This window comes from Rhamphochromis longiceps, linkage group LG16 (assembly GCF_057381845.1).
Source record: "Rhamphochromis longiceps isolate RC_006_pf linkage group LG16, R_longiceps_female_GT1.1, whole genome shotgun sequence".
NCBI classification, from domain to species: Eukaryota; Metazoa; Chordata; class Actinopteri; order Cichliformes; family Cichlidae; genus Rhamphochromis; species Rhamphochromis longiceps.
Genome location: NC_140572.1, coordinates 5,674,282 through 5,696,159, shown reverse-complemented (window position 1 = coordinate 5,696,159; position 21,878 = coordinate 5,674,282). Strand labels below are relative to the sequence as shown.

General features: G+C 40.9%; 4 protein-coding genes across 4 annotated transcripts; 2 read left to right on the top strand and 2 right to left on the bottom strand.

Annotated features, from left to right (window-relative positions):
• The first annotated feature begins 640 nt into the window (after nucleotides 1-640).
• On the top strand, nucleotides 641-3,937 carry LOC146650452 (uncharacterized). The gene is made up of 2 exons (XM_085384665.1): nucleotides 641-2,015; nucleotides 2,922-3,937. Exons 1-2 carry the CDS (start codon nucleotides 1,903-1,905, stop codon nucleotides 3,190-3,192), a joined length of 384 nt encoding a protein of 127 aa, XP_085240791.1. The 5' UTR covers nucleotides 641-1,902; the 3' UTR covers nucleotides 3,193-3,937.
• LOC146650451 (uncharacterized) lies at nucleotides 3,411-5,183 on the bottom strand. Its single transcript, XM_085383714.1, has 4 exons — nucleotides 4,725-5,183; nucleotides 3,994-4,075; nucleotides 3,704-3,800; nucleotides 3,411-3,428 (listed from the first exon to the last, which is right to left on the bottom strand). Exons 1-4 carry the CDS (start codon nucleotides 4,852-4,854, stop codon nucleotides 3,411-3,413), a joined length of 327 nt encoding a protein of 108 aa, XP_085239840.1. The 5' UTR covers nucleotides 4,855-5,183.
• A 2,069-nt stretch (nucleotides 5,184-7,252) lies between these two features.
• LOC146650450 (uncharacterized) lies at nucleotides 7,253-9,086 on the bottom strand. Its single transcript, XM_085385548.1, has 2 exons — nucleotides 8,455-9,086; nucleotides 7,253-8,147 (listed from the first exon to the last, which is right to left on the bottom strand). The coding sequence occupies exons 1-2, from the start codon at nucleotides 8,763-8,765 to the stop codon at nucleotides 7,289-7,291; spliced, it is 1,170 nt and encodes a 389-aa protein (XP_085241674.1). The 5' UTR covers nucleotides 8,766-9,086; the 3' UTR covers nucleotides 7,253-7,288.
• Nucleotides 9,087-13,043: 3,957 nt separating this feature from the next.
• LOC146650449 (uncharacterized) lies at nucleotides 13,044-19,223 on the top strand. Its single transcript, XM_085383444.1, has 11 exons — nucleotides 13,044-13,165; nucleotides 13,623-13,759; nucleotides 13,989-14,203; nucleotides 14,763-14,821; nucleotides 14,904-14,969; nucleotides 16,172-16,259; nucleotides 16,346-16,560; nucleotides 16,681-16,948; nucleotides 17,091-17,245; nucleotides 17,485-17,717; nucleotides 18,973-19,223. Exons 1-11 carry the CDS (start codon nucleotides 13,044-13,046, stop codon nucleotides 19,221-19,223), a joined length of 1,809 nt encoding a protein of 602 aa, XP_085239570.1.
• The last annotated feature ends 2,655 nt before the right edge of the window (nucleotides 19,224-21,878 follow it).

Genomic DNA, 21,878 nt, shown 5'->3' with positions numbered 1-21,878 from the left:
CGGGCAAACAGTTCTGGGGGCCGACCGTGCACACAGCAACGGCGCAGACAAAACCTATCAGGAGGCCGGCCACTTGGAAGGCAGTGGTGGCCACTGAGCAGGTGCGGAGGCCGGCAGCGAAGCCAGCGGTGGCGACGAACTCTCTCCGGAGGCCGGCCTTGATAGCCATAATGCCCAACTAGAGGCCTGGAAAGCGGCTGGCAGAGGCGAAGTGGAACAGGACGACCTGGGTCCAATGACGGTGTGGCAACCGCAGGAGCAGATGAGGCAGGACCAGACAAGGCAGGGCCAGACGAGGCATAAGCAGATGAGGCTGAAGCAGATGAGGCTGAAGCAGACGAGGCTGAAGCAGACGAGGCTGAAGCAACCGAGGCAGGACCAGGCGTGGATAAAGACACAGAGGCTGGGCCAGGCGTGGATGAAGCTGACAAGGCAGGACCAGGTGTGGATGAGGCTGACGCTGCAGGCATAGATGAAGACAATGCTGCGAAACCTGACGGCAGCGTGGCGGCTGCGGAACCTGACAGTGGCCATGCTGCAGGCGATGATGCTGCAGGCGACGATGTGGATGCTGCAGGCAATGATGCTGCAGGCAACGATGTGGATGCAGCAGGCGGTGATGTGGATGCAGCAGGCGGTGAGGCTGCAGGCGGTGAATGCTGCAGGTGACGGTGTAGAAGTCGCGGGGGATGATTCAGCAGGTGACGGCTGAACAGACTTCCCCGGACCGTCAGTTGACATGAGGATGTGCTGGCTGGGTCCTCCAGGACCCCCAGCAGATGAGGCGTGGTGCTGGGTGGGCTCCTCGGACCCACCAGCTAACTTGGCTTGAAGCTGGACGGGCGACTCTTAAGTGTGATTTCTCGCCACACATTCTTTCTCTCTCTCCTTCTCTTTATTTATGAACAAGTGATGTATTTTCTCCACCTGTCTAAGCGACGCACACAGCATACACCCCTAGTTATACACAGACATCTATGGGTGCACTAAGGTTCGTTACATGGAATATAAATGGAGCTGGCTCCAGAGAAAAGAGGTTAAAAATATTTAACCAACTCAAAAAACTACAGGCAGATGTTGTCCTTTTACAAGAGACCCACAGACCTCTTACGGTGTGTTCACACCGAACGCGATAGACGCGAGCGAAAACGCCCCAAACGCCTCTAATTTGACGCGTGCATATTCGCACCTCGACGCGTGTCCAAGAAAAATCCATCGCGCCTCAAAATTGCATATTTTGACGCGCGTGAACCGGAAATGTGGAGGGATGTGGGAGGAAGTTGTGCCAGACCGGTATCTTTGCTAGATGGCAGCTGTCGAGCTAGCGTTTGAAGAGAGAGTCTCCCTGCTCTATTTACTGTGGAGAGCAGAGCAGCGGCGTTAAGGACGTCCTCGCCATACCTGGATCCATCAGGTCCTCCTGAAGTGTGAGCAGTTTGGTGAGTTTCACCATGTCAAAGTATTTTTTTTTTATATAATTTGATCAGCTTCATGAAATGTGCTTTTTCTGTTTACTAAGTAATCTACATATCTATGTGACTTTTCACCTAATAACTTTTGTGATGAACTTATTCAGCTACTAAACCACTTCCTGTTTTCAGAGAACAGTTAGCTGTAGAGAAGAAAAACCGCAGCTCTTTCCGAGAACATGCAGATGTAGAAAAGGGGAAGAACCTGTTGCTCTGAGTGACGTTGTTATTTTTGTACACACACACACAGACATACAGACATGTATAAATAAAGTACACAGGCAGACGCAGACGCAGAGTGTGCGTCACTGCCCACGCGTGTAAAGACGACTGCAGTGTTTGTGTTTTCTAACTCAGGTGTCTTAGCTGAAGAATTACAGGGTGATTTTAAGAAATCCCTTGTCACACCACTTGCTCCAGGAGCTGCGCCTGGATGACGTTCATTTCAGCGATATCGCTGTCCCGCGTTGATCCAAGCATCGCCCGGCTAGACACCAACTACAGGCGCTCAATCCCACCTGCAGAGCGCCTGTCCATCTGCCTGAGGTTAGTAAAAGTGTTTAATACGGTAGTCCTTTATTGATACCTGTGCTAATATATGCTAAACTATCGTTTATAGACTGCTAACATGGATGTGGTATGCTATCAATGAATGCCGTTGGTGTTTACTGATAGCAAACTGTGGTATGGAGACGACTGTTTATAATATTTCTAGTGATACTCGAAAGGTCTCATCAAGTCCCAATTTAATTCAATTTATGCTGTTATCAGTGTTTGCAATGATAGCATGGCTGTGGTGTCATATCAATATATGCTCTCAGTGTTTGCTGATATCAAACTGGTACGAGGACCACTGTGGGTTAATCTTTGTAGTGATACTCACTCCTTTTTATTTAGACCTGATTTAATTCTGGTATAGTTGAATATTTGTATATAATCCCTGCAGCTGTCAGACTCTATAACAGGGGTCACCAGCCTTTCTTTAAACTGAGAGTTTGATAAAACTGTGAACAGTTTGGTTCATCTTTAGTTATATGGTTCTATCTAGCATATTCTATCTTGATATGCTGTCTTATCACAGGTTAATTTTTCAAAAATATTAACAATGATATAAGCAAGGAAAGGGCTACATGTCAACATACAACTCTTTATTTCTATTAATGTCTTACTTCATCCCTACCTGATTGACATGTTTAGGAATTATGAGTGATTGGCTCACTGTAGGGGTGAAAGTCAAATCACATTATGATATGTTAAAGTTAAAACAAAACACAACTGACTGTTTTATATCTAATATATATTATGTAATTATCCTTATAATTGCAAAATGTTTTTTTTATAAATTTGATGATTTGTAATTTAAATCTGACATCACAAAAGTATTTTGGAATTTGAATAATGTATTTTGTAACTGCAGTACACATAATACTAATTTTAAACAATTTTGTCCAGGTTCCTTGCCACCAGGGACTCCTTCAGGACCATCGCGTTCAGTTTCAGAGTCGGTGTGTCCACGGTGAGCCAGATCACCCCACAGGTAGCGGCGGCCATCTGGGACTGTCTAGTGGACGACTTCATGGCTGTGCCTTCACCTGGAGACTGGCGGTCCATCACAGAGGGATTCCAGGAGCGCTGGAACTTTCCTCTGTGCTGTGCAGCTCTGGATGGGAAGCACGTCCAGACAAAGGCACCCCATATATCATATAGGAGACACACACATTGATATACACTAAATGTTTATTTCAATTCTTTTTTTGTGGTGCCCAAATTTATACACCTGCTTGATTTTGTTTAAAAAATTATTGCACACTTTTTGTAAATCCAGTAAACTTCTTTTCACTTCTCAAATATCACTGTGTGTGTCTCCTGTATGATATTTAACTGACCTTTTTTATTGTAACAACCAACAATAATAGCCATTATAAAGGAAAATAATGGCTATTAACAAGGTTGCCCAAACTTTTGCATCCCACTGTATTAGTGTATTTTGTCATTAGTATAATAAGAAATAAATTGTACATGTGTCAAGTCGTGTGCCAACATTTGCTGTGTAGTAGAACTGAGACATTAGTCATTATAAAAATTTATTTGAAATAATATTAAAATTCTCAAACAGAAAAACATTAAACATAAATATATAAAATATAAGTATTTACAGAGAGACAGGAATAAAAAGGACCCAGCTGCTCTCCAGAGCAGGAACAAGGCTGAGGAGGAAATGCTCCATTGGAGACTGGTGTGGCCTCTTCACCAGGATGGCCAGCTCCACCGCCAATGGACCGTCCTGGGACCCGTCCCTCATCTGTCTCAGAGCCGTCCTCCTCTGTGGGCCTGTAAAACACAGCACAAAACACAAAGAAATGAGAAGGCTGCTACTAGATTTTAATTTCAACATCAAAAAACCAAAAAAAAACAGGATATAATCAGTTTTGTTGTAGATATTTAGTAAAGGTGATCACAAGGGAATCCCACCGAGTACAAAGCTATCAGTGCGTGCTGTACATCTGATGCTACAATTGACTACCTGTGGGTGCAGCAGCAGGAGCTCAGAGACTGGGGAGCCATGAGAAACAACAGGGGATGCTCTGCTGCAGAATCAGTTGGTTCTATCAATACAGTATTAAATGTTAACAGGTTGAATATAATTAGAGAAAGTATATACAGTGGTCCCTCATTTACTGCATCAGGGGTTCTCAGAATAACTAGCCCCTCGCCACACACTTCACTTTATACACTTTTTTCCACACACACACGAACATTAGTCACAGTTCTCACAACTGATTCTCAAAGTGCAAACCTTTGTAGATTGCAAAACGTAAAAGTATTATTATGCCGCGTTTTGTCTTCATCTGCCTGCCACTTTCGTGCGCCGGTGCAGGTGTCTATTTCCGAATGAGGGTCATAGTTATGGGTGTTTTTGTGCTGTTTTTTCTATTGGACATGATGGTTATTAAAACCAAACATGATAAATTGGGCAAGCGCAGGAGACACGACACGGAGGAGATTTGTCAATTAGGCTGCAGAATGCAATGCTGTACGGTGCAATAAAAAATCAGCAAAACAGCGAAGCAGTGGCGGATGAGCGGGACTACTGTGCGCTGTTTATTAATGAACAAAATATATTCCTATATGACAACATGCATAAAAGCAGAACGGTATTTGTACGTCAGTGGGAAAATAGTGGTGGCTTGCTAGCTTTTGTGCGGCTTCCCCGGGTCAGTCAAAAATGTAAAAAAGACAAATGAATGAACTTACCAGGTTGCCCGATCTCTTCACATATCTTCCTCCAAGCTCGGTCCTTTATATTCCTGTCTCGGTACAGAAAGCAGCTGGTGTCGTACAGCTCCGGGTTGTTTGCTACAGCTTTGATTAGCCTTCCCTCCATTGAAGAATGAAGGGCTTTGGCTGGATCTGCCTCTTTGACCTAGGTCACAACCACGTCACCAGGCTGCTGATTGGTTGTCGCGGCGCGATTTGACGCTGGAGTTCAGATTTTTCCAACTCGAGTGGTACTTGCGAAACGCGCGTATGCACAAAATGCAACACAAAAACTAACGCGCGTGGTTTTTTTCGCGAGTCAAACGTGCCAGACGCGCTAGACTGACGCGCGTTTCACGCGTTTTGACGATGCAAACTATGGCAAGCCATTAGTGCCAAAAATCGCCACTTTTCTAACCCGTTTGGTTAAGAAATGGCGTAAAAAACGCCGTTCAATCATTCAAAACGCCGAAAAAACCGGCGTTCAGTTCCAACAAACGCCGCTTTTTCCGCCACTCGGATGGTGCGTTCAGGGTGCCATCCGAGTGGCGGAAAGGTGACTGGAAAGGAAAAACTCAATGCATCATGGGAATCCCCCGGCAGCCTACGTCTATTGCAGCATAACTAAGGGAGGATTCAGGGTCACCTGGTCCAGCCCTAACTATATGCTTTAGCAAAAAGGAAAGTTTTAAGCCTAATCTTAAAAGTAGAGATAGTGTCTGTCTCCTGAATCCAAACTGGAAGCTGGTTCCACAGAAGAGAGGCCTGAAAACTGAAGGCTCTCCCTCCCATTCTACTTTTAAATACTCTAGGAACAACAAGTAGGCCTGCAGAGCGAGAGCGAAGTGCTCTAATAGGGTGATATGGTACTACAAGGTCATTAAGATAAGATGGGGCCTGATTATTTAAGACCTTGTATGTGAGGAGCAGGATTTTGAATTCAATTCTGGATTTAACAGGAAGCCAATGAAGGGAAGCCAAAACAGGAGAAATATGCTCTCTTTCTAGTCCCTGTCAGTACTCTTGCTGCAGCATTTTGGATTAGCTGAAGGCTTTTCAGTGAGTTTTTTGGACATCCTGATAATAATGAATTACAGTCGTCCAGCCTGGAAGTAATAAATTCATGAACTAGTTTTTCAGCGTCACTCTGAGACAGGATATTTCTAATTTTAGAGATGTTGCGCAAATGGAAGAACGCAGTCTTACATATTTGTTTAATATGTGCATTGAAGGACATGTCCTGGTCAAAAATGACTCCAAGGTTCCTCACAGCGTTACTGGAGGCCAAGGTAATGCCATCCAGAGTAAGAATCTGGTTAGATACCATATTTCTAGGCTTTTCAGGGCCGAGTACAATAACCTCAGTTTTAGCTGAATTAAGAAGCAGAAAGTTAGCGGCCATCCAGGTCTTTATGTCTTTAAGACATTCCTGCAGTTTAACTAATTGGTGTGTGTTATCTGGCTTCATGGACAGATAGAGCTGGGTGTCATCTGCATAGCAGTGAAAATGTATGCTATGTCTTCTAATGATGCTGCCTAAGGGAAGCATGTATAATGTAAACAGAATTGGTCCTAGCACTGAACCCTGTGGAACTCCATAATTAACCTCAGTGTGTGAAGAGGACTCTCCATTTACATGAACAAATTGGAGTCTATTAGATAGATATGATACAAACCACTGCAGTGCACTACCTGTAATACCTACAGCATGTTCTAATCGCTCTAATAGGATATTATGGTCGACAGTATCGAATGCTGCACTAAGGTCTAGCAGGACAAGCACAGAGATGAGTCCACTGTCAGAGGCCACAAGAAGATCATTTGTAACCTTCACTAAAGCTGTTTCTGTGCTGTGATGAGCTCTGAAACCTGACTGAAACTCTTCAAATAAGCCATTCCTCTGCAGATGATCTGTTAGCTGTTTGACAACTACTCTTTCAAGGATTTTTGATATGAAAGGAAGGTTGGAGATTTGGCCTATAATTAGCTAAGACTGCTGGGTCTAGAGATGGCTTTTTGAGTAAAGGTTTAACTACAGCTAGCTTGAAGGCCTGTGGTACATAGCCGATCATTAGAGATAGGTTGATCATATTTAAGATCGAAGAATTAATTAATGCCAGGACTTCTTTGAGCAGTTTTGTAGGAATGGGGTCTAAAAGACACGTTGATGGTTTGGAGGAAGTAATTATTGAAGTTAACTCAGAAAGATCAATTAGAGAAAAAGAGTCTAACTTAACATCAATGGTACTAAGAGTAGCTGTAGATAATATTACATCTGTGGGATGATTACTGGTAATTTTTTCTCTAATGATAAAAATTTTATTTGTGAAGAAGTTCATGTAGTCATTACTAGTTAATGTTAAAGGGATTGTTGGCTCAAAAGAGCTCTGACTTTTTGTCAGCCTGGCTACAGTGCTGAAGAGAAACCTGGGGTTGTTCTTATTTTCTTCAATCAGTGATGAATAGTAAGATGTTCTGGCTTTGCGGAGGGCTTTCTTATAAAGCAGCAAACTATTTCTCCAGGCTAAATGATGATCCTCTAAATTTGTGACACGCCTGTCTCAGTGATATGTGGAGTCCAGAAAGTATATTAAGCCAGATATGAGTTCAATACCATGACTCCCTCTGGTGCCACTTAGTGGATTAAATAGTTCTACCACTTGCTCCATCACCGTTCTGTCCAGAGTAAATTCAATGTCTGGCGCAGTAATCCTCTCAGGCCAGTCAACCAGCAATCCCAGCTCATCTGTACCATGAGCACCACCACCACCACCACCAGAATCTGCACCTGAGCCCTGAGCAGCAGTCGTCTCACTCTCAGTGGCTGTCACACTACCATCAGCTGTCCCACCAATAGTCCCATCAGCAGCAGCTGCTCTGGTCTGAAAGATGTCCTGCATGGCAGTTGAGGCTCGGCCCTGTTGCTGGAGGCTGCCTCGGACAAAAATCTGTAATGGGCTCAAGTGTCTCTCTGTCCGCAAGCCATGATTGTTCCACTGTTGAGTGAAGTCTTTCAAATCTCTGTTGATCCTTGGGAGATAGATGTAATGGAGAGCCCAAAGGTGCATTTCATTGTCAATGTCAATGATGCCTTCCTCCTCCAGGTGGTGAAATAAATCACAGTACACATTGGTCATTCCTCGCCACAGATCACCCCAGAGCCTCTCAATTCTCTGATTATGGGTACTCCTTCCTCTTAGGGCACTTCCACGATCAAAGCCTCTGAAAATGTTCATCATCAGGCAGACAGCATTGTTTTCCCCTCCTCTGTCTGTCCGGACCCTCGAGGGTACACCATAGGATACCACGGCTCTGATGAAACTTGATAAAACAGTGCTGCTACGGTTGTTGTTTGAGGCATGAAGGAAGACCACAAGACGACTGTATCCATCAATAGCCCCATGAATGACTATCCTCCACCTAAAACCGTGGTCCATAAGAAGAAAAATATTATTTCTGCTTTGTTATTGAAACAATGGAAAACACAGTCTTAATTGATTTACATGGCACTATTGCATGTCAAGTTTGAATTTTTCTCTGTACGTTGCTTGCGCTCTCTGTGTTCTCTGATCTTCCCCTTTAAACATAACCAGTTGTGTTAGAGGACTGCCCATCCCAGGGCCTGGCTCTATTGGACGTGTCTTACTGTTCAACAATTATATTTGATGTAATGCTGAATTTCACTTTGGTCAAAATAGGTGTTCAACAAATCAGTGTGGTTGGTTACCTTATCAGCTTGTGATTTCCATCAATGTGCCACAATAAGTTTGGACCTGCAACCTGATATGTTCTTCGTTCTGGTCTCCGCAAAACTGCTCTTATGGCAGCTGCTCCAGGATTTATCCGTAGCATGCTTGCTCGAACCCTCCTTCGCTGTAGTCCACGTACTCGCAGGGAGGCTCTGACAGCCTCAGGACCAATTTGTTCATTGCCAGCGACAATGTCCTGCACATGTTCATCCAGCGCACTGTCAGTCAGTTCCGCATACATTGATGCACGGGTGAAATGATACTGTCTGAAATCAGACAAAAAAAACATGAGTATTTTATCACTGCCATAACAACATACATCATTACTTGACTAGTTAGTGCACATTCAAATATACTAATTTTTACAATTTCACAATACCATTTAATTTGAATAAACAGTGGGTGTGTGTCACAAAAGAACTGAAAGTCACACTGGTTTCAAAAGTCACTGACCGCAGACGTCTTCAAATTGTACGAAGTGAAACATTCGAAATATCAGCCATCTGAGGTGCAGTGAATCCACATGACTTCAGGAATGAAAGCTGTTCCCGAGTGATAAGGTAAAGGGATCTGCCTCTACCTCTGTTGAAAACCACTGGTGCCTGGTATCCAAAAGAGCCTGAAAATATATAAGCGTTTGGTGTATTTGGAAAATAGGTTAAGACAGAGTCATAATTTATTTCACACTTTTGATGAGTCAAGGAATCGACACAATATGTGCTTACCTTGTTGGCCATGCTGAGTAGACAGTTCGACCTCCTGAATCAATTCAGCCAAGTCACGCAGAAGTTGATCTGCTGCAGTTACACTGATCAGTCTTCCTCTTGCCCACCGAAGGCTTCTCTGCATTGTCTCCAACCTCAAAGATATCAAAAAATTACTTCTTAATTCATGTTATATTTTCAGGCCATATTCCCCTTAAACATTTTATGCAAGTTAAAATGTTAAATGTTTTCCATCATGCTTTGATCATACCTCCTTAACGCTAACTGTAGCACATCTGGCCCAACATTGTCCATCAGCAGCCGCCGTGTACAGTCATTAAGAATGTTCTTGCACCTTGAGATGAAAATCCTCCAGGCCATACTTTGTACTGTGATCCCACAAAGACAAAAAATTAAATTATTACCTTCAACAGGTTTATATATTTAAATAAATCAAAAAATTTCACGTTAGTCTTCTGAAAATTGTGACTGAGCACTTATGGAAACACTCTGTCATCACTAAGTATTGGGACTGTGAACAGTTACAGAATGCATCTGAAATAAATGTCAGATTCTAACAGGTTATAGTTCTGTTAATAGAGCTTTTGAATCTACGTTTCATACATATTCCTATCTTTAATAACAGTATGTCAATGATGTCAACCAATATTTTCATATTTCAAACACACACCCAAGTTAAAAATTTGAATCTCCGCATCTTCTACTCTGCATATCTGAAAAATCATTTTTGATAATGTTCCAATTCCATTGTCAAATGTTCCCATCTATGTTATTTATCTTTGTTTATTTTAAATGCTGTCATTAGTTTTTTTTTCCAACTTATTAACAAAATGAACATGGTCTACATTGTTTTGTTCACTTAAATAAAACGACATTTTTGTATTGTACCCTGGGTTCATGAAGACCATGCTGTCTTTTAACTTTATTATTTATTTTCTGCATATACTGTTCTTTATTCATTTCTTTACTCGTTGTGGATTTAAGAGTGTAATAACGGACTGAAACAGAAGATGGCAGCACTGCATGTACAAGGATGCCAGCTGCCGTTAAACCCCGAAGAAGTAGTAGCTCTGTCCCAGAATTCATAGCGCAGCCCTGCTCAGTTTCCAACAATGGCGGCAGCTAGTTAGTTTTAATATTACTCTGATTATTCTTTCTGGGTCACAAAATAAACATTTAACATATTTTCAGGATGAAATGTAGCTGTGTAAACCTCAAATATCACTGCAACAGATACACATGTGGTAAATGCAGACTACAGATACCATGGCAGTGCCAGGATTGTGAGTGATTGCTGAAAATGTTGAAATGTACTCACTCACTTTTTATTATTATTTGTAAATATGTGTAAAAATGGTTGGTTTTTTGTACTGTTTTTATCAATAAATCTCAGCAACAAAGGACATACACCCATGTGTGTTGATTTCTCCCTAAGATGGCAAACTGAAACACTCCAAGTTGGTGACTTTTGGAGATTTATTTCCCTGGATGATTGAGAATGCATCAAGATGAAACACAAAAGGAAGTGCACAGCTTTTAGCAGCTCCCCCACCCCCTCAATCACACACCCCCACTCCCCTCCCTCCAGAATTCCCAGGTAACAACCTAATATACATATGAATGACAAGCCAATTAAGCTTCCACTTGGCTGAAGCTAAAGTTTAGCTAAAAGCCTACCAGCCATTTGGCTGCTCTCCGGGTTTTATAGGTAGAAAGGTAGAAGCCTGGGGATGCGAGTGCTAGAGCCGTGAGAACACCGGACTCCCGGCAAATTGTTTTCAAACCCACCGCCGTCTTTCGCTACTCAGGTTAAATATATATAAGTCACTTAGATAACTTAAAAATGTTATTGTTTGGCTTTTTAAACTATTGTATTTGTTCCTGAGTAAATGGGTTTGGCTGAGATTAAAGTTATAGTTTTTACCTCACATAATTGCGCATTGATTTTTCCGGTGAGCTTGCGAAGTAAAGTCACGTGGGCATGCCGCGTGAGCAATCGAACTGAGTCTAAAGTTTTCGTGTGCGAACTGAAGCGGGTGCTTTCCAATCATCAAAAGTAACAAAGTCATTGAACACATTTATACAGTTACCTTTACGTTTACCTACCATTTATCACAGATTTACATTTTTTTAGTACTATGCAAAAAAAGCAACCACAGAGCTACAGTCTGGGTCAATGGTGGCCGAGGCGACGACAAGGCTAACAAAGGAACCCTCGAAGCCTTAGCTTAGTGGAAAAGTATGAAACGAAAATGTTTTCTTTGTTGATGGACTGCGTTCGCAGTGCAATTTATTTGTTGCCGGACTATAAGATGAAAGTAGACACAATTTCGGGCTTACACATTTTGTCCGAAACTGTATATTAACGAGTTTTTTTTTTTTACTGTACTGTAAACAACCTATAAATAAAGAATAGAATATAATTCATTCATTCTTACCTTATACTAATCGTGGTGCAGGCCAGTGAAGTGCATGAACTTATATGCTTTCTCCTCTCTTCTTCTTCAGTCAAGTTTAACGGTAGCTTGCATCCACTTTCTCCTCTCAATTCCGCTGAGAGTAATTCCCGCTCTACTGTACAAGACTTGTGAATGGTTACCTGGAGGGATGTACCACTGTAAGAGGGGTGATACGGAACAGTCCAAGTGATCGCTGCTTTAATTTCCCGGTCAGATATACATAAATTGCACGTCGACATAGCTGGTGAACTGTAACTAGACCATAAATCAGTGATAACAAAAGAACATTCAATCTACTTTCTCCGGTACTTTATAGAATCAACATCAATTCAATGTCGTCTTGCTATCTGGGATGGCAGTGCAGTACCGTTTAGCCTAATCCGGCTAATGTAACAAGTGTTATAAAACCGTCCATCCATCCATTCGCTTCCGCTTATCCTTTTCAGGGTCGCGGGGGGCGCTGGAGCCTATCCCAGCTGTCATAGGGCGAAAGGCGGGGTACACCCTGGACAGGTCGCCAGTCTGTCGCAGGGCCAACACACAGGGACAGACAACCATTCACACTCACATTCACACCTAGTGACAATTTAGATTAATCAATTAACCTATCCCCACAAGCTGCATGTCTTTGGACGGTGGGAGGAAGCCGGAGTACCCGGAGAGAACCCACGCAAACACGGGGAGAACATGCAAACTCCACACAGAAAGACCCCGGCCTGATGGTGGAATTGAACTCAGGACCTTCTTGTTGTGCGGCAACAGTGCTAACCACTGTGCCACCGTGCTGCCCCGTTATAAAACCGTATTTTAAATAATATAAAGTGGCTAAACGGAGTACCATATTAAAGACCTTATTAACATGCCTCACCTAAAATGGCATGTTGGCAACATTCCTAACGGACCAAGGTTAGCATGACTTTTTTTTTTTCGCTTACTACAAAGCTAACATGTAACATGCGCTTAAAAGGACAAAGCAATGTTTCTGAATCATCGCTTAGCTTTTAGTTAGCAAAGTCGAACAGTAATTGAGATTAACTAGGGTACTTACGGTGTTTTTTGTTGGTGCAGAGATTTCGTATCCATTCACCTGTATGTAGGTTGTTGCACATAGCTTGATTGAGACAACATAAAAATGAGGTTGACTGTGATTGGTTACCACAAATTCTGATCACAGGTTGTGGTAAGGGGTGGATTAAAAAAACCCCACAACTTTCAGTCTTGCTGATCCAATCACAAACAATGTACCTTCTCCCGCCGTACTTTGAATTTTCGGGATGCTATATATATATATATATATATATATATATATATATATATATATATATATATATATATATATATATATATAAGCCCAGCCTTTTGGCGGACTTTTTGTGGACAGTCATGTCTGAACGGAGCGCTGCATTTCGACGGAGACTCACTGATATCAGAGACAGAATGAATGCCCAATTTAACCGGCTACTGAATCAAGATGACAGTGAAGAGGGGACATCTCTTCTACAAAGGTGAAATGCTTTGGTGGTGGTTACTCTATTGGCAAGCTTTTAGCTTTGCGCCTTCTTTGTTCTTGCAAAACGAAATAACTTTAACATTTTTAAATAATAAATGGCTCGTTTACTAATTATCTGTTACAATTCAATCGACAGCATTTAACAACAAATTCTGTAATCATAAATATCTATCCTAGATCGACGACTTCAAATGACAGTCATTTTAATCCCTGTTATGTGCATTTATGCATAAAGATTTTAGTTTATAAATGTAGCATATCCCATAGTTTCAGGGAGCATTTAATTTGCGAGACAATCGAAAAATGCATGCAATAAACACCGATTGAACACTCATTCCTTACTCTGAGTGTGTTGGGTGGTTTTTTTTTTCTTTTCGTTTTTTTTCTTGGGGGGGGGGGGGGGGTCTCTGTGTCATTAGTTTGACTTAAATTATCTCATGGTCTAATGATAGCTTTGGAGTTTTCCGCCAACAGCACGGAGGTGGACCAGTGCGCAGACCAAGAGGCGGGAGAACCAGACATCGCCAGTTAACGTTTAAGGTGTCAGAACTAAGGAATCCGACACTGACACACTACCGATCCCATAGGGGTAATCAATATTTATATTAATATTAATTATTTGGAGTGATGGGTTTGAAAAAAGAGAATTACATCATGGTGTCAGTTGTTTACAAATTGTAGAATTTGGCATTAGATTTTTAGCACCTTTGTAATCTTTATTTCCTTGCACCAATAAGTTGATGTTGAGACACTACAATGTGACAATTTACCCTTTTCCGTTTTTAGGGAAAGCTAATTTGGTTTAAATTTGATTACAGATGCCACTCCTGCTACTCGAGTGGTCGTTCCTGTAAACCTAAATGCAACTGAATTCAGGCAGGCACTACGGGACAATATTGCAGACATACCTTTGCAGTTCGATCTATGCAAAGTGAATGGACAGCGGCTCATTCTTCCTCTTGAAGAGGAGACGCCCCAAGAAATTAGAGCAAGAAACCTACTGGGTCGCTCCAATCTTTATGTCCGTCCAAAGGTATTCAAATGTTCCACTCGGGTGGCTGATATGGCATAATTGTCACTATTACTGTAACTCAGTGGCGCTCCAGTCAACCTAGTATTGTATAAGACATCTTTAACATGTTACTGCTCAGAATAATAAATGCTGTGATTTTCCCAAAAGGATTTGAGACATTCATCTGATCACTATGCCAGATGGCTATGCTTAAATAATTCCCCCTCAGTTGATTCACTGTTAATAACAGAAATGCAGTAGAGCAAGCTTGAACTGTGGTCTAACAGTATTTTAGGGTTAGGGTCATTTTGTTCTTGTAATCCCAGTTTCCTGGGTTTTGGCTTTTTCATTGTCTTTTGTTAATGTCCTTAACCTTTGCTTTATTTATTTATTTATTTATTTATTTATTTTCCCCCCTCAGTTATCCTAAGTTATACCTACCCAAAGACTGATCTTCTGTGGTTATGCTTTCATTCATTTTAGGTGTGGCTGTTTTGGTTCTTGTCTTTGACTTGTCCTCTGTTCTTGTTTGTCATTTGTTGTTCCATTTCTTTTATATTTTAATACTCTGGTGTTTTAGATTACAGAAGCCAATGAGGACTCAACTGGTGGAGAAGTTGTGCAGTCTGAAATGACAATGTAAGTGTTTGACAACTGCCTTTGGACTGTAGCACTGTAAATGCATTACACCCTCTCATCATCAATATTTACCATATTGCAGTGTGCTGCATGACACCGAGACACCTGACCATGGCAGGCACAATGTACAGGAGCCAGAGGTTATCAGGTAAATGGCACTCTGTTTGTTTATGAGTTGGAATTTTAATCTTAAACTATTGCACAATTTTATTTTATTTTTTGGTAAAACAACTGTTGTACAAACGAATTCTATCATTATTATAACTTGGATCATTTTGTGTAGTCTAGATCAATAAATATCTGCATTGGGGTCCTCTTCCTGCTATGAAATATTTCTGCTATTCCTTTGCAGTGGTCTGCATGAAAACCATACAGCTCATTCTAGTAGGCATGGTCTCCAGGAACCAGAGGTTAACAGGCAAGTGGTAGTTGTTGAATAACATGCCAAAACTTAAGTGTAAACTGGAACTTATAAAGCACACACCATAGGTAAATAGACACTCAATTAGTACAATATACGGGGTGAGACCAGCGAATATTAAAATTTTAAAGGTTGCATGTATTGAACTGATAACATTTATGTGCCCTGAATATAGACCAATGGTTTAATTGCCTCATTCGGTTTCTGTTTTGCTTTTTCATGTTTTTCTGATTTGTTGATGTCATGATATTGGTATTTTTAATTGCTGAAAATGCATCGATAACACTTTAGTCAGCCTGACCATTCAGACACTTGGAACTACAAATCACCCAAACTATTCCCAGTAAATGGGCCCTGTAGTGGCAGTTCCTTATGTTTCACAAAAAAAGGAAAAGAAGACACTGCTGCCCTGTGATAATCTTTTGTGCGCAGGGAAAACTGCACTGTCAAAACTTGAAAGTTGCATTGTATAGTTTATTGATCCATTTTGGCAACCAATAACAAGATCCATTTTTGTTGCTTCATGCTGCTTGTCTCTCGAATTAAAAACAAAACAAAACAAAAGGCCCATCTCAGTGCATGCTGGTCTTATACCAGTCTCTTAAGTTATCAAAAATAGCCCTGAAATTCTTCCTGGCTGACTTGATAAGATAAACAACAAAACAATGGAATGAGCATTAACCTACAAATAAAAAATGATTAGCCCAAAAATAGAAGTAAACTAACAACAAACTTTATATTTTAATATTTTGAAATTTGTTAAAAGACAAAGGGCTCCAACAGATGCAATCAAGGACCACATGGCCATTTTAAGTGCCTGTATCTATACAGTAAAAGAATGTGAAATCAGATTCTTTTATCATATGAGTCATTCCATTTCAGTATGTACACATGATATTAAAAAAATCAAATGCATTTGTTCTGTTTAGGGAAGAGTTTTACATCGACTCTGCAGAGTCAGAAGTATCAGACCTGGATGAGGCTGTCCTGGCTTCCCCTGAACGAAATGATTCACATGTATGTCTCATGAACAACACTGCCAGAACTGCTGTGTATGTGTTTCATGTAGTCATGACCTTTCTCTCCCCCCCCCTTTTCTTCAGGACGAGATGGACCTTGCGACTGTGTTGAAAGATTTCCAGGAAACACATCTTGACACCAGCAATTATTGTACAATAATAGCCAGACGAAGGAAAATCCTACATAGTGCCTGCATGGCACTTTCTAAGTCATATTTTGCCTGGCATAAATTGCCAAATATTGAATTTGTTGGTGAAATGGCCGATGATTATGGAGGCCCAAGGCAGGAATTTTTTCGGTAACCCATTCCCATCTCTCCCACACAATAATAGAATGTGTGAATGTGTTTTTTGTTGTTGCAAAGATGAAATCACAATTTGACTCAATTTTTTTTATTTTTTACTATCTTTTCCTGCAGCTTACTTATGGTCGAAACTCAGAATTCCCTAGGGATTTTTGAGGGGAAGCCTGGCAGTCTGTTGTTCAGCTATAGCCAGCAGTTGCTGTCAAGCAACAAGTTTTATACGGCTGGTAAACTGATTGCTTGGTCGATAGCACACAATGGGCCAGGGCCACGGTGTATCAACAGACACCTGTTCTGTATGATGTGTGGCCAGAAGACATCTCTTGATGACTTCGATGTAGAGGTCTTCATGGACGAAGACATCAAACAGAACATAGAAAAGGTAAAGCTGTGTGCATGCTGAGGTGTAATTAAATTCAATGAAACGATGCATAGCTTAACTCATAAGTGGAACGTCTCAAAATGTAAGTGCACTTAGTGAATGCTTTAAACGTATGTATTTATGGAGGTGCCTGATTTTCAAGGTTTCCAACTTCAGCACCCTAGAAGACCTGGCAGACTTGAAAAGTCACCTTGGGGACTGGATTGCAGGCTGTGGTATCCCTGACATCTACACTGCCACACTACTTGATGTTAAGAGGATAAGGGGCAAGATTGTATCTCATTTTGCATTTCACAGGTGAGAATTTGCTAGAAAATTCCAAAGTAGTTTCCTGGTCAGGGCTCGTCTTCCCATTGTGTTCCCCCCTAATAGTTAACACTTAAACAAATCATCAATCTGCTGAGTTGATATCTGTATTGCAGTTAAGGTGGTGTTTAAATTGACAAAACAAAACTTTTTGTTTTGACAAAACTTTTTGTTTTGTTTCACAATTTTGCTATGTTGTATGAATTGAGAGTACAATCTGTGGTCAACAGGGTTGCCAGCATGATTCAGCAGTTTGTTGCCGGTATGGACTCGTGTGGTCGGTTCTGGCAAATGGTGAAGAGATGCTGGAAGCAGTTCCTTCCTGTATTTACAATTGCAGGAAATAAACTTACAAGAAACAGCTTCCAGGATCTCTTCACCATTGGATGGAGTCCAGCTGGAAGTGACAGACGTGAAAAAGCCACCATCTTTCAGTGGGAATGGTGGCTTATGGCCATTCAGGGTGAGTACATAGAATACAACACATGTCTTGTTTCTGTTTGAATTGCTTCAGGCATTTCATGTTAAATACAGTGTCCACAATACAAAATACAGACAACTAAATCGAAACAACACTTGGGTGCAATAAAACCTTAGAACTTTGCAAAATCCACCCCTTCTTAGAGCATATGAGGAAGTTTTTGACTATTTTACCTTTTAGGTGAGGTATTTGAAAGGAAACCACCTACAACAAATATTTTTTGAAGATTATTTCTTTTATCCTCTGTCATCTCTACCAGATCTTGTTTAGACTGATAGGATGTAATTTGATTTTCATTGTGATTTCTGGTAAAACATTATTTTTATTACATGACCGAAAACATCTCCTAACACTAAAATATTAAATAGTTATATTACATACTTGTATTTAAAATATGGTAAAATTTAAGATTCAATTGTATTAGCACATCTGAGAATTAAGTAAATGGTAAATGGCCTGTATTTGTATAGCGCTTTACTAGTCCCTAAGGACTAGAGTCAGTCGTTCTCCCATTCACACAATGGTGATGGCAGCTACATTGTAGCCACAGACACCCTGGGGCGCACTGACAGAGGCGAGGCTGCCGGACACTGGCGCCACCGGGCCCTCTGACCACCACCAGTAGGCAACGGGTGAAGTGTCTTGCCTAAGGACACAACAACCGGGACTGTCCGAGCCGGGGTTTGAACCGGCAACCTTCCGAATACAAGACGAACTCCCAACTCTTGAGCCACGATCGCCCCCAGTATTTTTGCAGTGTTTAAGACAGGTTTCAAATTGTGTTATTTGTGTCATTTGTTAATTAGATGCACTGCCTAACTAGAAGAACCTTCAGGTATTCCATTGACTATAACGAAACCTCCTGTATATTAGTGTCCTAGGGTAATCGAGTGGTGCAATGACAACACCCGCGCAAATGTGACATCACTAGAAAGCCAATGTACTCTTGCAAGGACAGAATGAATAACTTTAAAAAAAAAATACACATTGCATAAACAGTCCTTGACATATAGGTCTGACTTGGAGGACCAAAATTAATTTCCTGTCTTAGGAGGGCAGGATTGCTTTGAGTATTTTTTTTTTTTTTAATACAATGCTTTGCAATAATGGTTTTGCCTAAAAACCTGTTTTTGACTCCAAAATAGTCATTAACGCAACTGCTCTACTATGCAGTCAGTGTAACTGATTATAAATCTACACATTGCACCTTATTTAACACTTGTATGTATTTTAACAGAGCAAGAGGTGGACCACACATTTGAAGAGCTGCTGGTCTTTATAACTGGGGCTGACTTACTTCCACCACTGGGGTTCCCACAGTCCTGCAACATAGACTTTTACGATCAGGAGTCAGGGATGCGGCGCTTCCCATACAAATCAATGTGCAGCTTATCCCTGTATCTCCCAAGAGGTGTTGCAGATGAAGATCAATTCAAAGATCTTATGAACGATGCATTAAAAGGATCCCTGGGATTTGGAAAGGTGTAGCTGCATACATGAACTGATGCTGGGAAGCTGTGGTTAAAACCTGTGGCCTTTTGGGATGAAGTTGTTATTGTAAGTGTTCTTAAAGGGGATTGCTCCTGGCACTCAGGCTTCTTAAAGATTTTACATTTTAAAAGTGTTTTTACAAATGACTGTTCATTGTGTATATAGTTATATTTATAGTCCAGTTAAGACAACTAGGGTATGCATGCATCAAGCCATGCAAAATAAGTGGTGTTCAGAAAGTTTCCAGGAAATAGTTCAAATGACAATTCATCTAGAAATATTCTTTTGGAAAATTGTTGTTTATGTTCAATTATAGTACACTGCATAGAGTGTGGGTTTTTTTTATTTATTTATTTATTTATTTTCAAGATGTACAAGAGATGCCAGACAAACTTTGAACTAAAAGACACTGACTTTTGTAAAATAAAATATTGTAATGTCAGTTCTCATGGTGTCTTGTCTATTTAAAAATTAAATTTGAGGCTTACCTGTTACTGTCAAATACTGGTATTGGGTTCCATTGACGAGGGCTATGAAGTACAATTATGTGCTTAAGTCAAGGTAAAAGGTTAAATGAATTTACCCTCATCTGTTCTCAAACCAAGAACTGAAGAATCCATCTCAACTCAGAATTAAAAGTTATGAATTAATTTTACTGCTTTCGAGAACAAAGCAGTTTTAACAAACTGACTTTAAACTCCGGCGTTAACTCTGAGATTGGCACCTGGCCTTTTACTATAACCTGGTTAAAAATCAATTATGTAAATGTGGTAGAATTTGGTAGTATTGTGGTAGAATTATGTAAGAGATGATGGCTGTAAAGCTAGTGTTTTTTGTAAAAAAATAATGTCAAGATAATGAACACTGGTATTAAAATTATATTTTATACATAAGGCAATAACTGTAATTACCAAAGTAAAGAAAATGATTTGTTAGACTCAGTTTGTTGGTGAACGATGCTTAAAAAGTGTGTAGCAATTTGGACAGTCAATCCAGTGATTGCTTTGCTTTTTCTATGGTCACGGCTTACCTTCTTTATTACTGTCATTTGGCTGTACGTGACAATATATTTAGCTAAAGTTCCTTATGCTTGTTTAGGTTTCTTCCTGTGTTCTAGGTTCATTCAGCCCAACCTCAGGAAACTTGTCTGCTTGCCTACTGTCATCTCTACAAGCCTCATCATATTCATGCTGTCTGACTCCGCTGATAAGGAACCAAAATCCCTGAAATGAACAGTCGCTTTCTAGCCTATATTTTTAAGCCTCAGTTCATCCAAAAACAGGATTACACAGTGGTACATGTTTATAGATCAAACACTCTATAAATGAATGTTTTTCATTTTCCCTAATGTGTGTTCACAAAGGACACAGCCACAAGTGCTTCTACAGTGTTTGTTTTTACTTTTAGCTACATGGTGGTTTAAATAAATGTCACACATGAACTTGTAATCTCTGAAAAATAAGGGGAAAAGGTGAGATTTGAAAAATATTCCTGAGATACTGTTAACATTATTAAATTTGAAGGCTATTATACAGTGGTATTACTTTAAACTGAGTAAAGCGGTATTTTCATAAAAGTTAAGGTCTCCTTTTGTTTGTTTCAGAAAGAGCATACTGTCATTTACTTGCTTTTATTATTTATTTATATGCCCTCCGCGGACCATCTCTGCACTGCGTGGGTGATTAGTGGCTCCCTGCACAGTAAGGGCTGCACACAGGGACAAGACGCACTCGGTTACGATCGGATCTTCCCTGGGCAGGGGGAGGTGATGAACTGTATGCCACTTTTTCATTGGCATACATTAAGTACAATGTTTTATTGCCTACGGTGGGGCAGGTCACATACTGGGTGAAGGTGGGCAGTGTGGAGTCCAGCGAGACATGATTAAAGTCCCCTAATATTAGAGACAGTGTACAAGACAGTGTACATCACTGTCACAACGACGTTTGTTTTCATTCAAAGGCTTTATGGTTTTTCCTATAATACCTGGTGGACCAGTCTCTAGTCAAAATGCCCAGGCTGATTTTTTGTCCCAGTCCAGCCCTGGGTCTGGGCATTCCTCGCTGCACTGTACAACGGGACTTGAGCGGGACTGTACTACGTTGTTAAGTTTGTGTTTAGGAGTTTTGTCTTTGGGATGAACCAGTTTTTGTCTGAGTTTGTGGATGGGTCTGAAGTAAGCTGGGATGTCGTGCTTGGAGAAAACTCCTGAGTTTCTCTGATAAACCTGCTACATAGGGGATGACAATTTTGTTCCAATTGTTCTTCTTATCCTTAGTTGGTGTCTGATCTTCTTTTCTGTGCATCTTTGCTGACTTGATAAAAGCCCAGTTAAGATAACCACGTTTTAAGAGCTTTCTTTACAGGTGTGCGTTACCTCTTTTCCCCTTCAGGCTTAGAGGGAATATTTTTGCCTGGTGTTGTAGGGTCCGGATTACTCCACGTTTGTGTTCCAGAGGGTGGTGGGAGTAAAAGAGGAGGTACTAGTCCGTATGTGTGGGCTTCTAGTAAACTTTAATGTTGAGGTTTCCATTCCCTTCAATGTGCACGGCACAGTCCAGGATTGGCAAACAGTTATTCTTTATGTCTTCCCTGGTGAACTTTGTTTTTATCCACAGCGTTTATGTTTGCAGTGAAGGATACTTCTTGAGT